Raw genomic sequence first — 15218 nt, forward strand, 5'->3', positions numbered from 1 at the left:
ACTTGCATTATGAATTTCTTCAATTGATAAGTGAGAAACTTCATAGTAAAAATAGATAATATATAAGCTTATATATAGTACTTTTATGTTATAGAAGTTTATATAGAATATCAAAATATGAATTCTTGGAACTGAGTACCATAATTATTTTCTGCGCAATGAATATACCTACTATATGTGTATATGTTCAATATAATCGGAGACAATAACTTTGCAGAAACATAAACAACAGAGTTTAAAACATGTACTCAAAAACAACATAAGCATAAATTAATGACTATAGAAAAAACATACCAGAATATATAACAATACAATGAAATGAAATAGAAGGAAAAAATCGAGTTCACTGAATGCACAGTGTCTCCTTAAGAAAATCATTCCTCTCTAATACCCAAGGTTTAAAGAAATAGATTCTTTCAGGATGGAACGATTTTATTCACCAGTGTATTGATACAAAAACAATGGTGTCAGTGAGTCATTCAACATGAGCAAAGTACACGAATATTTAACTGTGCAGAAGAAGAAAAAGTAGTTTAGAAGTTTCGTTGTTTTAAAATGAGAGGAAATCCCTCTATTTATAAACAACAAAGGATAGTGTGAACAAATGCTTATTGTGCCTTATCGAAAAGGTCACAACTTTTTGGAAAAGTCACAACCCTTCGGAAAGGTCATAACCTTTCATAAAAGTCGCAACTCTTCATAAAAGTCACAACTTTTTATGAAAAGGAAAAGCTAGTTTTGAAAATTAATAAATTAAAAGAAAATCATGGCTTGTGGTAGTGCCACATAGGCGGGCTTAGGGTTCTCTTATTATATTTAGAGGTATTAATGATATGTTTTGATCAGTTATTGTAACATATAATACCATATAAATTTTATGATTATTCCAAGGTGCATAGTTAAACTTTTAAAAAAAAATTATAATAAGCATATTGATTTTTCTTTAATATCATATGTTTCAATAATTTTGCTTGAATTCAATAGTAGAGTCACATTATGCATAATTAATGTAAACATTATATACTTTATTTGATATTAAGGTATGTATATAACTTAATATATGGAAATATCAAATATGTGATATTAGTAATACAAAGATTATTAATTCACGCTTAGCATAATTAAAGATACTGTTGCTCTACAAAACTCTTTTTACATCATTTACTATATTTATTGAAGATACTTCTATAAACAAATAATTATTATTATTTTTGAAATTATGTATACATGTTATTTTTAATACATCAAATCAAATATAAAACAAAAAAATATTATCAAATATAATTAATCATATATATATATATATATATATATAAAAAAAAGAGAACCTTATGTCCGCCTATGTGGCGCCACCAGAAATCAGAATTCTCTTTTAATTTATTTATTTCCAAAACTAGTCTTCCCCTTTCATGAAAAGTTATGACTTTTATTGAAAAATGCAACTTTAATGAAAAATTGCGACTTTTATGAAAAGTTGTGACTTTTATGAAAGGTTGTGCCCTTTCCGAAGGGTTTCAACTTTTCCAAATAGTTGTAATCTTTCTGATAAGGTACAATAAACATTTGTTCACACTACCCTTTGTTGTCTATAAATAGAAGGATTTCCACTCATTTTAAAACAACGAAAATTTTGAACCTCTTCTTTTTCTTCACAATTAAATATTTGTGTACTTTGCTCCTGTTGAGTGGCTCACTGATACCATTGCTTATGTTACAGATCCTGATATGTATTTTTACAATCATTAATTTATGTTTATGTTATTAAAGATAAATGATAAGATGTAATAATTTTCATTTCCTTTAACATTATTAATGTTTGTTACTACGTAATCTTATATATAAGATAATATAATGTTTTAGTTTTAATGCTTGATATGTTTTAAGTATTATTTTATGAATTTTGTAATATTAAATTTCCGCACAAAACGCGAATAATTTTACTAGTACAAATATAAGTAATACTTATATTACTAAAATTTACTATGTTCAATATTATTTTTTTATACACTCGATAAACCATCCTTAAGTAGTGACTAGTGTATATTATGTATACTTCAATCATATTAATAAATTAGTTTACTTAGTACATATATGTATACATAGATCTATAACTTTATCAATTAAAAATGTTCACTTGAATAAATTAGTTTACTTAGTTAGTACATACATGTATAGATAGATCTATAACTTTATCAATTAAAAATGTTCACTTAAAAATAAATTTCAAGAGTCAAAACTATTCAAAAATTATTTTTGAATGTAACGAAAATCATAAGTGGCATTTTTATCATTTTCTCTACTCAAATCCTAATCTTTGTTTGAATCGTCGTTATGTCTCATATCATAATATATCATATTATATTATATTATTTTAATAAATATAATATTTGAATAGATTATATCATTTTCCGTATTGCATAATATCACACCTTTATAATTTGAATAATAAACCTATAAGAAATTGTAGGATACTGAGTAGAACTTAGGGGTGTGCACTATTTGGATTAAACCGAAAAACCAAACCAAATCAAACCGAATTGTAATTTGAATTGATTTTTTGGATTTTTGGATTGATTTTGGATTTATAAGTTACTTTGTTTGGTTTTTTAGTTTGGTTTCAGATTTAGAAAAATGAAAATAAAAAAACCAAAAAAAACCGAATTATATATATATATATAGGCCGTAGGGTACTAGTAATTCAGTATTACCGTAATATTTAGGCCCATATCAAATTATTGTCATCCTATTTCACTAAATTTAAGGCATTAGGTTTTACATTATAACTATAAATATCACATATTACTTGCACTTTCACGAAAAAAAATTAGCAGAACTAGAATTAGCGGCGCTAGTCAACTTTTTTATTTTTGCAGTTTGCTCTTTTTTCTTGCTTTATTTTATTTATGTGCTATTTGCTTTTGAAATTTTTATCTATTTCTTTCTAAAAAGTTTTTTCATCATATTTCAGGTTTAAGAGATCTTAATTGAAGACATGAGTTAAATTGCTGGTTCAACCTCGATGCGATTTGTGGTGATAGTACTTTAGAGTTTAGAGTTAGTTTCATTGAAATTATTGATAGTATTGTGTTTTTAATGTTTTACTCGTGTTACTTTTCCCTATATGCAATTTTTATTTTTTAAGCATGCAAATATAACTTTGATTATGTTATTAATTAGTTATGAAATAAGTTATAACCGAATAGCCAAATCGGAAAAAACCAAACCGAAAAGAGAAAAATCGAACAAAACCAAATTTTTTTTAGTTCGAATTGGGTTATACTTTTTCAAAACTGAAAATCGAAAAACTCAAATCGAATAACAAAAAACCGAATGCACACCCCTAGTAGAACTACTACAAAAAAGATAGAATAAATACTAAAATAAAATTATAACCAAATCAAAACAAACATTGTATTTATACTACCGTTACAATACAATACAATACAATGTCATCATGTAACAACCATCCAAACGAAGTGTAAGAGGGAAAAGAGCAAAAAAGAAGAAGAAAACACAGTTCCGCCAGAGACGAGTGGGAAGATAAGGAGTACTACGCATTAACGAACCAAATTACCAAAACCTAAAGGAGAAAATGGCAGCTTCGAGCATTGGGTATCAAATTCATATTAATGTCAATTCTCCAATTCTTCTTCCTTTGAGAACCAATTTCAGTTCACTCTCTTTCACTTTCTCTAATGCTAAATACCCATTAAAATGGAATCACATTGGCTGCCCCAAAATGTGTGCTCTACCAGCTGTTTCAATAATGGCTTCTGGGTACTCTCTTTCTCTATTTATTTTTTAGCTATTTTTTCTGGAATTCTCGTATTCTTCTAGTTTTAGGGTGTGTTTGGTTGGTAAGAAGCAAAATGTTATTCACGTAAAATATTTATCTGGAAAATATGTTGTTTTCTTACTTATTTTTGACATAACCGTCGAAAACACACTTGAATTATCAGTTTTACTTAATTTCCTATGTGAAATATAACCATCTATATATTAAAAAACACTTCAAACAATAAGTTGTTTACTTTTATCATCTATCAGGTAGAAAAATGAAACAATTAATAGTTGAGATGTGAAACTTGCGAAAAAATTACGTTGAGTTAATTTTTTTTTAAAACCATTGACTCCTTATCTTTTTGATGGTTGGTAAGTGAACTAGAAAATATTGTTTCAAATGTAATCTAAGAAAATATTTGTTGTTTCCTTTACTTTGGGTTATCATATTATTTGTCGTTTGCTTATGTTATCTTCTCTATTATTTATTTGTTAGTATGACTTTTACATTACTATATTTACTTTACATAATTGATTTCTCATATGCGTTACTTGAGTTGAGGGTCTATAAAAAAAAACATTGTCTAGCTTCACAAGGTAAGGAGTAAGGTTGCGTACACACCATGCTCTCGAGTCCCCACTTGCAGGATTACACTTAGTATGTTGTTGTTAAGCAAATACAGCAGGAGGCCAGAGCTAGGATTTTCAATTTATGGTTCTAGATTCTAAAAAGATGTCTCAATAAGTTCTGAATAAATTATACATATTAAGTGAATATTTAGCATAAATTCATGGTCTGCATCAAAGCTCATAAGCAGAATGCTAGCACCGCCTCTAGGGTGGGGGTGGCGTGGATGTAGTAATCAGAGTTGGGGGCTAGGAGCGTTGAGGGCGGAGAGGAACTTGTTTTTCCTATTCCTATCAGTAAAGTCATTTTCTGATTTTTAAGCAACTTATTTTCTCAAAGATGATATTTTAAAAACATAGTGACCGAACAAATATAAAAAGTTCACACCTGTAATTTCTTCTACTTTGCTTACTCACTTGTCTTCAAACATTGATATTTAGTTCTTGATTTGAAGGAGTTGATTTCTCGAATGGTCACTCAACTAATAGTTATTATTTCAGAAAATTACCTTCTAAGTTGAAGGAAAATTGAAATCAAGAATAAAAGTGACCGTTTGGGATAATATTTATTAGTTGAGTGATCATCTGTGAAATCACTCCATTCTAAAAGCCGCGCCTTCTATTGGGTTCAACGGTTTTTGTTAGTTCTAACAATTCCTTGTTTAATCAGAAGTTCCAGAGAGATGCTTCCTCCTGCCCTTGATTCCTCTTCAGAGCCACCATCAATCTTTGATGGAACTCCAAAGTTAGTTGCTTTTTTACTTTATTGCTCCTTTTTTTGTTTGTCTCAAATGTGATTGTTGCATTTCTATTCTTCTTCTTTGTATGATATGATATGGTTAAATTATATACAATAACGGTTAAGTCACTTAATTATTCTTTTGTCATGTTAAAAGTAACTAACACCTATAATAATGAAGTCACTAAACTTTATCCTCTATAAAGTACTAAAATTTATCCATTGAAGTGACTTTTACTGATATAGTGCATAAAAATCTATGACTTTACTGTTATAATGGATAAAATTCTTTGTCGGATATTATATGGTTAGTCCAAATATGGTTACTGACCTTTATACACTATAACAATAATGTCTACTTTTTTGTCGCATTAAACTAGCTAATAACTGAACCTTACCCGCTATAACATTAAAGTTGCTAAACTTTATCCACTATGAAGTAAAACCTACCCATCAAGGAGACTTTTTGTTATAGCGGATACAATTTTGTGATGGTATTCTTGTAGTAGGTAAAGCTGTGACAAAAACAGTTTTGTAACTTTACTGTTATAGTTGGTAAAATTCAGTGACCATATGTGAAATCAGCCCGATATATTAGTTTATCTCCCTTGTGATAGTCAATTTATTCATTTTCTTGGTTGAAGGCTTTATATCTCTTACTCATGCCCATATGCCCAACGTACGTGGATTGCTAGAAATTGTAAGGTTTGTATGGAGCAACTATTGATCTAAAATTTGGTTAAATTTAGTGTGTATTCGAATTTCTTCCAGTACCTATAAAGTTAGTTGATTTATATTCTTGTATGTAAATCAGGGGCTGCAGGAAGAGATTAAGTTGGTTCCTATTGATCTAAAGAACAGGCCAGATTGGTATAAGGAGAAGGTTTATCCAGCTAATAAGGTGAAAGTGACATTATTGTTATAAATAAATGGCGACAGTTATTCAAAGGCGTGATACATAAACAAACTGTCAAACTTGGCCTCAACTGGCAAGTAAATGCTCCAATTTTGATTATGCACATCTAGGCACCTCAACTCGTCTCCATTGTGTCAGTTGAACACTCCAACTTACAAAATGATCATCTAGACACCTCCAAAATTAATGTGCCACGACAGCATTGGGTGTCCACAACACAGTGGGGACGAGTTGGAGTGTATAGTTGCCAGTTGAGACCAAGCTGAGGTGTCTAGATGTGGTCTCTCAAAGTTGAAGTGCTTACTTGTCAGCTAAGGCCAAGTTTGAGTATATGTTTCATGTATTATTCCGTTATTCAAATGGTTTATAGTCTCTGCTTTCTTTGAAGTTCTGCAGTCCAGGCCAGAAGGTTTATCCATAGTAGAGTTAAGCTGTTCTGCTTGTTGTTTTAGTACAGTAAATCTACAAACCTGCTTTATCAATTCCTAAATGATAAGTTGAAACCAATGATGTCTCTGTGCGTCTCTTGTGTGTGTATTTGAGGTTCCCTTCTAATATATATTTATCTGTGATCTAAGGGTTTGTCAATCATTTTGCTTACATATCGTGAACTTTGAAATTCGCAGCAGCATAGGAACCACGGGACCCCCTACTAGTAAAAATGTCCCTTCTGTCCATATCTCTACTGATTCAGATGGCAAGGACCCATTGTGGCTTTAGCCCGCTTCTTGTTACTAAAAAGATTGTGTATTTATGTATGTTTAGACTCTTGAGTTTAATTAATTTCAAGTTAGTTAAATTGAAAGGCCCCAGAAAGAAAGTTTAGCTCATCTCTGAATGATTTGATTGATCAAAGGTAAATGAGTCGATTTAGGTCTGCTAATTGACAGGTTTAGGTGGCAAAATTTACATACTAGTTCATTGAATTACACTATGCTGTCACTTTGTTGTGCTACTCCGAGAACTTAATACTTTTCTTTCACAGGTACCATCACTGGAACACAACAATGAAGTTAAGGGAGAGAGTATGGATCTCATTAGATATATTGACAGTAACTTTGAAGGACCTTCACTTTTCCCTGATGTAAGTTCTTGATAGGATTTCCTTTGAGATTTTCCTACTTTTCTCGTCTCTCAACTTGTGTGCTCGCTAATGTAGGATCCTTCCAAGAGAGAATTCGCAGAAGAATTGTTCTCCTACTTTGACTCCTTTTACAAAGCTGTAATTTCGTCTTTGAAGGAAGACAAAATAAATGATGCCAGTAAGTTTTAACTCCTATATAATTTACATATTTGCTTTGCGGTAGAATCTTTATGTTTTAGATGAGTTGGTGTAGTTGCAGCATTTGATTCCATTGAGACTGCTCTTTCCAAGTTTGTTGATGGATCTTTCTTCCTTGGTTCATTAAGTCTGGTGAGTATCCATAGCTTATTTTTCGTCATTCAATCTACGCTCATAAAAGACCTATCTATAGATGCATTAGTCTTGCGCGGACTCTTCACTTTCGATGTCGTACCCGTCTCGGATTCTTCAAAGTTGCACTACTTTTGGAGAGTCCGATATACACCCGTTGACATTTTTGAAGAGTCCGAGCAACATAGGCATTAGTAAGTGAAAAGGTGAAATCCGCTGTTAATGTTTACCATAAGAATTATTTTCTGGGAATGAAGCAAATTTATCCATGTATTCCATTATTCACTACCTTGTATATGTGATGGACAGGTGGATATAGCTTACGCGCCATTCATTGAAAGATTCCAGCCCTTCTTGCTCGAGGTAAAAAACTATGACATTACAACAGGCAGGACAAAACTTGCAGCATGGATCAAGGTATTGCACGGATTACCTTTTCTTTGATACTCTTTCCAATGGAATGCTTTGACCACCAGAAGTAAATTTTAACTATAGTTGTATACCAAAATATTTTCACTTGAATACTAGAACATTATGTTCCTCGAAGCTATTATTGGAATTTGCTACTGTCAAGTTTATAATGATCGTCTGCTTGAGTTCTATAGTGCCCATCCTCGTGCTTTGCATACAATAGGTGGATCTACCGCCAAACCCATAATTTTAGGCATAAGACATAAACAGACCCTCAAAATTGGTCTCAATTGGCAACTAAATGCTCCAACTCATCTCACTGTCTCGTGGACATCCAACGCTGGCATGACACATAAATTTGGAGGTGTCTAGATCATTCTGTATGTTAGGAGTGTTTCAACTGACATAGTGGAAACGAGTTGAGGTGTCTAGATGTGCACGCTCAAAGTTGGAGTGCTTACTTGCCAACTGAAGCCAAGTTTGAGTTAATGCTTATGTATTATACCAATTTAGAACCCAACTATTTGCACTAGATGAAGTCATCATTTTAAAATTCAGGATCCATAAAGTTGAAATCCTAGCTCCGCCTCCGATCACATGTTCGGAATCAACATTATAGCCCTTGGGGTACTGCCCTTCCCCTGACCTTACGTGAAGACTGTATGCTTCGTGCATCCGGTTGCCCTTTCTCCATTGTTTGTAGATAACTACTATTACCATCCTAATATCTTAAGTTTTCTGTGTGTGTATAAGCACTAGTCTTTTAAACATTGTGACTTTTGCAGAACATTAGTTGATGTAGTATGATGTATTTACTGCAGGAGATGAACCAAATTGAAGGTTATACAGTAACTAAACGTGACCCAAAGGAGCACCTGGAGAACTATAAAAGACGTTTCTTGGTATATTGCTTGTCTACTGTTTTTATTTGAGTTGATTTCTCAGATGATCACTCAACGAATAGTTATTATCTCAAAAAATCACTCTTTATTATAAAAAATAGAATCAAGATAAAGGATGACTTTTTTAGATAAGAACTATTAATTGAGTAACCATACAAAAATCTAACCAATTTTTATTTCGGAAGTTGTTTTATAACCATACTCACCGCCATTTCTTTCTCTTTATATTTTTGCAGTCTCAGCTCTAATGAGCTCAGTCATTACACAGCATCCGCAATTACGCAAAGATTACTGCTGAGTGTGAAAGGGGCTGTCTTGTTCATTGTATTAGAATATGATTAATCTCAGCATGAAATTCCACATATGGTATAACTAGTGTACGGTTTGTTGCCGCATAAATATATAGTTGCACAATGAAGTTGTCTCTGTATGATCTATAGGTTGCAAATTTGAGCCGTATTAGTAACCACTAATGCTTGCATTAGAGTAGAGTGTCTACATCACAAATCTTCAGGTGTGGCCCTTTTCCCAGACCCTACAATGGGGATGCTTTGTGCACCGTGGTGCCATTTATAAATATACAGCTGCACGGTGACTGTTTCTAATCATATTAACACCAAGAATATTTCTGTAAACTTCCAAAAGCAATGTCTTAAAAGCAACTTCATACAAAAAGTTAAGGTCACTCACCCATAGAACCTAGCAAGTTTTGCAGAAAAAGAAGATTGCTCTCAGTTTACAACAATAAAAGCCAAATTACATGTTACATGTACAGAGCATCAAAGTACTGGAAGAGAAATTCAGAAAATAAAGTGTTTTGTTGTATGGCTAAATTCAAGATTTGCAGCATACTTTCGGTTCCTAGAGCTTTCAAACATATATTATCAGCAACCATTGAATGGCTTAGTACATAGATCAACATGAACGGAAGGCAGAAGATACTCGCATCAGCACCGTTGTAATTCTGCAAATCGACCAAAAATAATCAGCACTTTAATTCAACTATCAAGACAGCAACAGAGAAGCAAGAGTATCAAAGTTATGTTCCGCACAACAGAATCTTCTTCATTCATGCTAATACTAATTTACAGTTTGTATTTGTATAACAACAACAAGCAAACCCAGTGTAAACCCATAAGTGGGGTCTGGGGAAAGTAGAGTGTATGCAAACCTTAACACAAATCAAAGCACAGTTTTTATTTGTCGTTCCCCAAAACTAAGCTTCAACTTATCTTACCTTTATACACGCTATTGAGAGGTAGGCAACCATCTCCCCCACCCCCCTCTTTTTGAGAGGTAGCAAGCTTGATGAACACCAATTTTAATCTACCCATTGTCCAAACTATAGTCTTCTCTGCAATCAATTAAACCTAGTATTTGTTACAGTACGTCTCTTGAAATAGAACAGTTGTAAATATTAGCCTTTTGGTGTATATTAAAGATGTATACTACAGACATTTTACTCTTGCTCAACTCCTTACCAGATTTATACGGAACAATTACACTCTTGTAGCTTCACTGTACCTAGACAGATCTAGTTTCTTGCCTTTGTTGCTTGTTTACTTATTAAAAAAATACAGTAAGAGAGCAAACTAATTAAAGAAGAACCCAAACCCAGGTAAGCTTCTTTTATGAAATATCGGTAAGTAAAACAATCTGGAAAATAACACTTCTACATATGATTATGTTTCTTTTACTTCACTATCCTTTCTTGCTCAGGTCTGCCCATAAAAATGGTGTCAATACTAATATTACAATATTATAAGACAACTTTATCTAGCTCTTAGATCCAAAGTAACCTTTAAACAGAACATCCAAAACTCCTCAACACTACTGCCGGAGGAAGGGAAGATTAAAAATGTTTTGGTCAGCCAATTTTTTTTTTACTTCTAGCAAATTGTCCTTGTACTTCTACGTGTACTGAGTTGAGGTCCTAACCGAGTACGTCATAATTGAGAAAGGGAAGACCCACCCACCCCAGAGCCAGAACACACGCAGCAACCCCTCTGCCACCAGCACAAGTTAAAGAAAGTTAGCTCTATATTTGTTTATCTGGCCCTAAAAAATGTAAAAAGGCAAATGTCTCTTATTTAAATCTTTCCATGTGCACCTCATATATAAATTAATAGTGGGGCAGGAAAGGGGGCCATCATAGGGTACATACAGGAACTAATCAGCTTCAATGGAAAATCAAAATTAATATAAGGATGATAACCCAATGAGTTTCCTCAGTCAAAAGATGTTATAAATAAAGGCTAAAAGAAAACAAAGTGAGGAGCAAGGTTAGTATGATAACTTACTCTGACAGAAGTCATTCTTATTTATCTAATATCTAAACACTTGCAACAAGAGGAAGTGAATGAAGAAGCACTTACTTAGAAATTCACATTTGGGAGTTCCCATAGTCGAAGCCTTGTGAAAAAGACCCATCATAGACAAACTGCCATTTTCCATGAAAAATAGGAGTCAAAATAGTAACACCTATTTACTTAATTCTAAAAGGGTTAAGAATACCAGAACATGGTGAATAGAGAGTTTGGTACCCTCTTACCTGTGTAGTGGGACTGAGCTGACCTCCAACTATATCGTTTCTAGCAGACGTATCTCCAGCCCTAGAAGATCCCTTGGTGTCTCCCTGACATTAGAAACAATCCCCAAGGCATAGCTAGTGACATATCAGAGGTAAAGACAAAAAGCAACTCTATATCATTGATGCGGGGAAGCAATGCATACCTCCATCTGCAATACCATGATTAACCCACAGCCCAGCAAATAGAATGATTCATCACCAGAAAAAGAGACATTGATCAGTTGATAATTGGATAATAACACAGGGTCAAATTAGAAGTTCTTCAAAACTACAGAGGAAGTTCATATAGACCACTGATACACAGCAAATCTTCCAGATGAGCAGAAAAGAACTATTCTGTCTCTCTTTAGTTGTCGATTATAAACACACGCACAAGAATATCAAGATCTCTTCATTTATCAAAGCTTACTTATCATCAGTAACTGAGGAGGAACTGCAATTACCTCTCTGTACCTAATCAAATAGGCCTTTAGTGGCTCAATGTAGTCCTCAAATCCTAAGGTGGTCAAAGACCATACCAAATCATCTCCATTAATTGTCTTTCTCTTCTCTTTTTGACACTTGTCACTTGCCCTGTAAAAGACAGAAACACATTTAAAATCACATGCAAGACCACAAACTACAACTTCAATGTCATCAATAAATATCACATCTAAGTTCAAAGAAAGCTGCCATCTCAGAACCATTATTCATCAACATTTTTTCGATTTGCAATCATCTATTAACATGTACAGTAATACACAAGTCCTCACTCGAAGACTCAGCGAATATAGATGGATTGGAATTCACAGCTTGACCATTAAAACAGTAATAGCTGTACCCATAGAAAGAGTAACATATCACACAGAATTTCTCTGATCTAAAGAAAGAATATAGTAAACACACATAGTGTACACAAATAGACTAACATTTTTGTTATATGGGGCACCTTTTTACTATGTTATACATCAATAATAACCAGGGAAAAGGTCCAAAATTTCTCCTCAACTATTTGATATTGTTTAACTTTGAACCCCTTTGAAAGTTGGCAACAAAAAGACCCTTGTCACCCTTTCGTATCAATAATATCATATTTGCCATTCTTGGACAACTGGTGTCAACCTAGACCATTTAATCTCAGTTGGTGCTATTCTTCAAGCGGTGTGGAATTACATGTGAATGTACACTTCTCCAAATTCCTCTGTCACCTATAGTGGGCCCAATCATTCTGTCCTCTTTTTCTTCTCTTCTTCCCTTCCCCAAATGCCTCCGATATTCTTTGCTTCCATCCCTCGCACAGCCTCTCTTGCTCACCTCTTAGGCCCTTACCAACAATACTTGCACTCTTTCTACAAATGTTTCCGATATGCTCAAAATAGTTACAAGCATTGTTTTGTTCTTGTTCAAAAAAATTTGGAACTCATAATGTAGATGCACAACAAATTTTCAACATATATCACAAATCATTCAAGTCGTATCCATAAGCACATCAAACACGGTAGTTTCAACAAATATAGCAAATCATGTAAGTTGCATCCATACACATAGAAAACATGTGCAGAGAATACGGTTGCAAAAATTCTGACTTCCACCATATTTCAAACCTAAAAAGTGACTCCAAGTACAATGAACTCCGAGATTCAAGAATACCACTTCAAATTTAAACATTTGTAATTACAATTCAAATAAATCCTTAGGTATATGAAGCTCTTAAATCTCTTAACTTGTATTAATTAGTGTATGATGTCACTCTTAACTAATTTGTTCTTTTCTCTTCATTGAAACACTTGGATGTGTTCTCATTAACAAAAACCCCCACCTGTATTTATTCCATTATCAATCTAAGGGTATGGAAGCATATCGATTTTCCTATTATTATAGGGGAGGACTACAAGCCAACAAATGGGTTCCGAACCCAATTGCTTTAGTTCAAATGTGGTATTTATATTAAGAAACACACTAAATATGTATAAAAATTAAATTTAGGACCCAGTTAGTAACACTTGATGTCACTATACTAAAATTTAGAATTCATAAAGTTCAGATACTACAATATAACACTTACTCACTGGTGATCAAACTCATGAACTCAGAGGCACACTCCTAAACACTTGGATGTGCTTTCACTATATGAACTTCTAACCTGTATTTATCCCATTATCAATCTAAAGGGAATAGAAACATGTCGATTTCCTACTATTACATGGGTGGAGCAACAAGCCGACGTATGGGTTCCGAACCCAGATTGTATTAAGATTCACTAATATCTACAAAATTAAATATAGAACCCAATTAGAACACTTGCTGTCACTGGACTAAAATTTAGAACCCATAAAGTTCAAATCCTAGCAATATACTCCCTCAATTCATTTTCACAACTGTACTAAAATAAATTTTCACTTTTACTTGTCACTTTTAGTATATTCATGAGCAAAACATATTTTTTCCATGTTTTACCTTCAACATTGATTACTTATTTCCCAAATCATATCACAAGACTTAACACTAAACTACACATCAATTAAATTAATATATAGGTATAGTGGTAAAATACTCATGTATTTGGATTTTGGACAAGTAAAAGTGAACAAAGTGAGAAACACTTACTCGCTAGTGATGAAGCTGATGAACTCAGAAACACATTCCTGAACAGTATCTTTAGCTTCCTTAGCTATCTTAGCATTAGCAGGCAATCCTTTTTTCATGATACGACCGATGTTCGCTATCGGAAGGTATCTGTCCTGTTCCCTCACATTCGATTGAGGACTCCGTTCACCACCACTCTCATGACTTCCACAACCACCTCCTGGACTCGCCGGAACTTCCGCCATACTCAACAACAACACTATTCAAACCCTAAAAACACAAAACAACCACCATAAAATACACAAAAAAAATTATATAACCTAACCTTAGCAGCTTACTCAACTGTTGACCGGATCAGAATTTTTTTCTGAATTTTCTTCAATTTTCCGTTCGTTTGCTTTGTGGATCAGCAGAGAAGAAGATGAAGAAAATGAAGTTAATTTTTTGTATTTGGCGCGCTTAGTTGATGGATTGAAAGCTTTAGCGTTTGAGAGATCGGACGGTAGAGAGATATGGGGAAGAAACAGAACCTACGTTTGTAAGTAAATAGGGCTAAATATGTTTTTTTTTTTTTTGTTAATGTATTGATAAAATGTATAAGAACATTAGGGGTAGTTTGGTCATAATATTTTTTATTGATGATGAAAATTTCAAATTCAATGTTAAAGTTTATGAATATTTTCTAATATTTATATATAATAAGTCACAATGCAACTATTATTGTAACTATCTTGTTAGCTTTCAACCAAAAGCTAACAAGATTTTTAGTGACATATTTAACTATAGTTAAATAATAAATATGTCATTGTATGAGCTATTTATTACTCATTCCTTTTGAATTTGTTAAATTTTGTTCTGACACATAATTTACGAACTCCATAATTTTTTTAATAAAAAGTATAATTAAATGCGATTTTATCTATAACTCGAACTCCATATTTTTTTTAATAAAAAGTTAAAAATATTTGAAATTTATGGTCAAATGCTTATTTTTTATAATAAGTAAAAGATATTTGAAATATATGGTCAAACATCTACTTTTTGTAATGAATACAAGATATTGAAAATTTATGAGCAAACATACTAGATAAGTAAAAATTTTGTGCGGCTTGCAACAAACTATGTAATCATGTAATATATAAATTTTATATATATGATTTTAGTATCCATATATATAGAGAGAGGTGGAACCAGTGTAATTGATTTCAACAAGTGATTCAAATCATATGTCCATGTTAAAAAATCAACAAACAAAAGAAATTGTGATACATAAT

At 32.7% G+C, this 15218-nt stretch overlaps 2 protein-coding genes across 3 annotated transcripts; one reads left to right on the forward strand and one right to left on the reverse strand.

The window, feature by feature from the left end:
• The first annotated feature begins 3536 nt into the window (after positions 1–3536).
• LOC125818973 (protein IN2-1 homolog B-like) lies at positions 3537–8819 on the forward strand. Its single transcript, XM_049498480.1, has 9 exons — positions 3537–3777; positions 5078–5152; positions 5791–5851; positions 5961–6047; positions 7048–7146; positions 7222–7324; positions 7400–7476; positions 7786–7893; positions 8709–8819. Exons 1-9 carry the CDS (start codon positions 3593–3595, stop codon positions 8817–8819), a joined length of 906 nt encoding a protein of 301 aa, XP_049354437.1. The 5' UTR covers positions 3537–3592.
• A 595-nt stretch (positions 8820–9414) lies between these two features.
• Positions 9415–14489, reverse strand: LOC125818713 (nuclear transcription factor Y subunit B-10-like). Of its 2 annotated transcripts, none has more exons than XM_049498225.1 (7): positions 14270–14489; positions 13966–14214; positions 11823–11952; positions 11523–11528; positions 11341–11424; positions 11165–11229; positions 9415–9753 (listed from the first exon to the last, which is right to left on the reverse strand). In XM_049498225.1, exons 2-6 carry the CDS (start codon positions 14187–14189, stop codon positions 11173–11175), a joined length of 501 nt encoding a protein of 166 aa, XP_049354182.1. In that variant the 5' UTR covers positions 14190–14214; positions 14270–14489; the 3' UTR covers positions 9415–9753; positions 11165–11172. The 2 variants fall into 2 exon arrangements, with proteins under 2 accessions (XP_049354182.1, XP_049354181.1); XM_049498224.1 differs by having other exon boundaries at positions 9442–9753; positions 14283–14489.
• Positions 14490–15218: the final 729 nt, after the last annotated feature.

The sequence above is a fragment of the Solanum verrucosum genome, unplaced genomic scaffold (assembly GCF_900185275.1).
Source record: "Solanum verrucosum unplaced genomic scaffold, falcon-dt-bn FXZP01000252.1, whole genome shotgun sequence".
NCBI classification, from domain to species: Eukaryota; Viridiplantae; Streptophyta; class Magnoliopsida; order Solanales; family Solanaceae; genus Solanum; species Solanum verrucosum.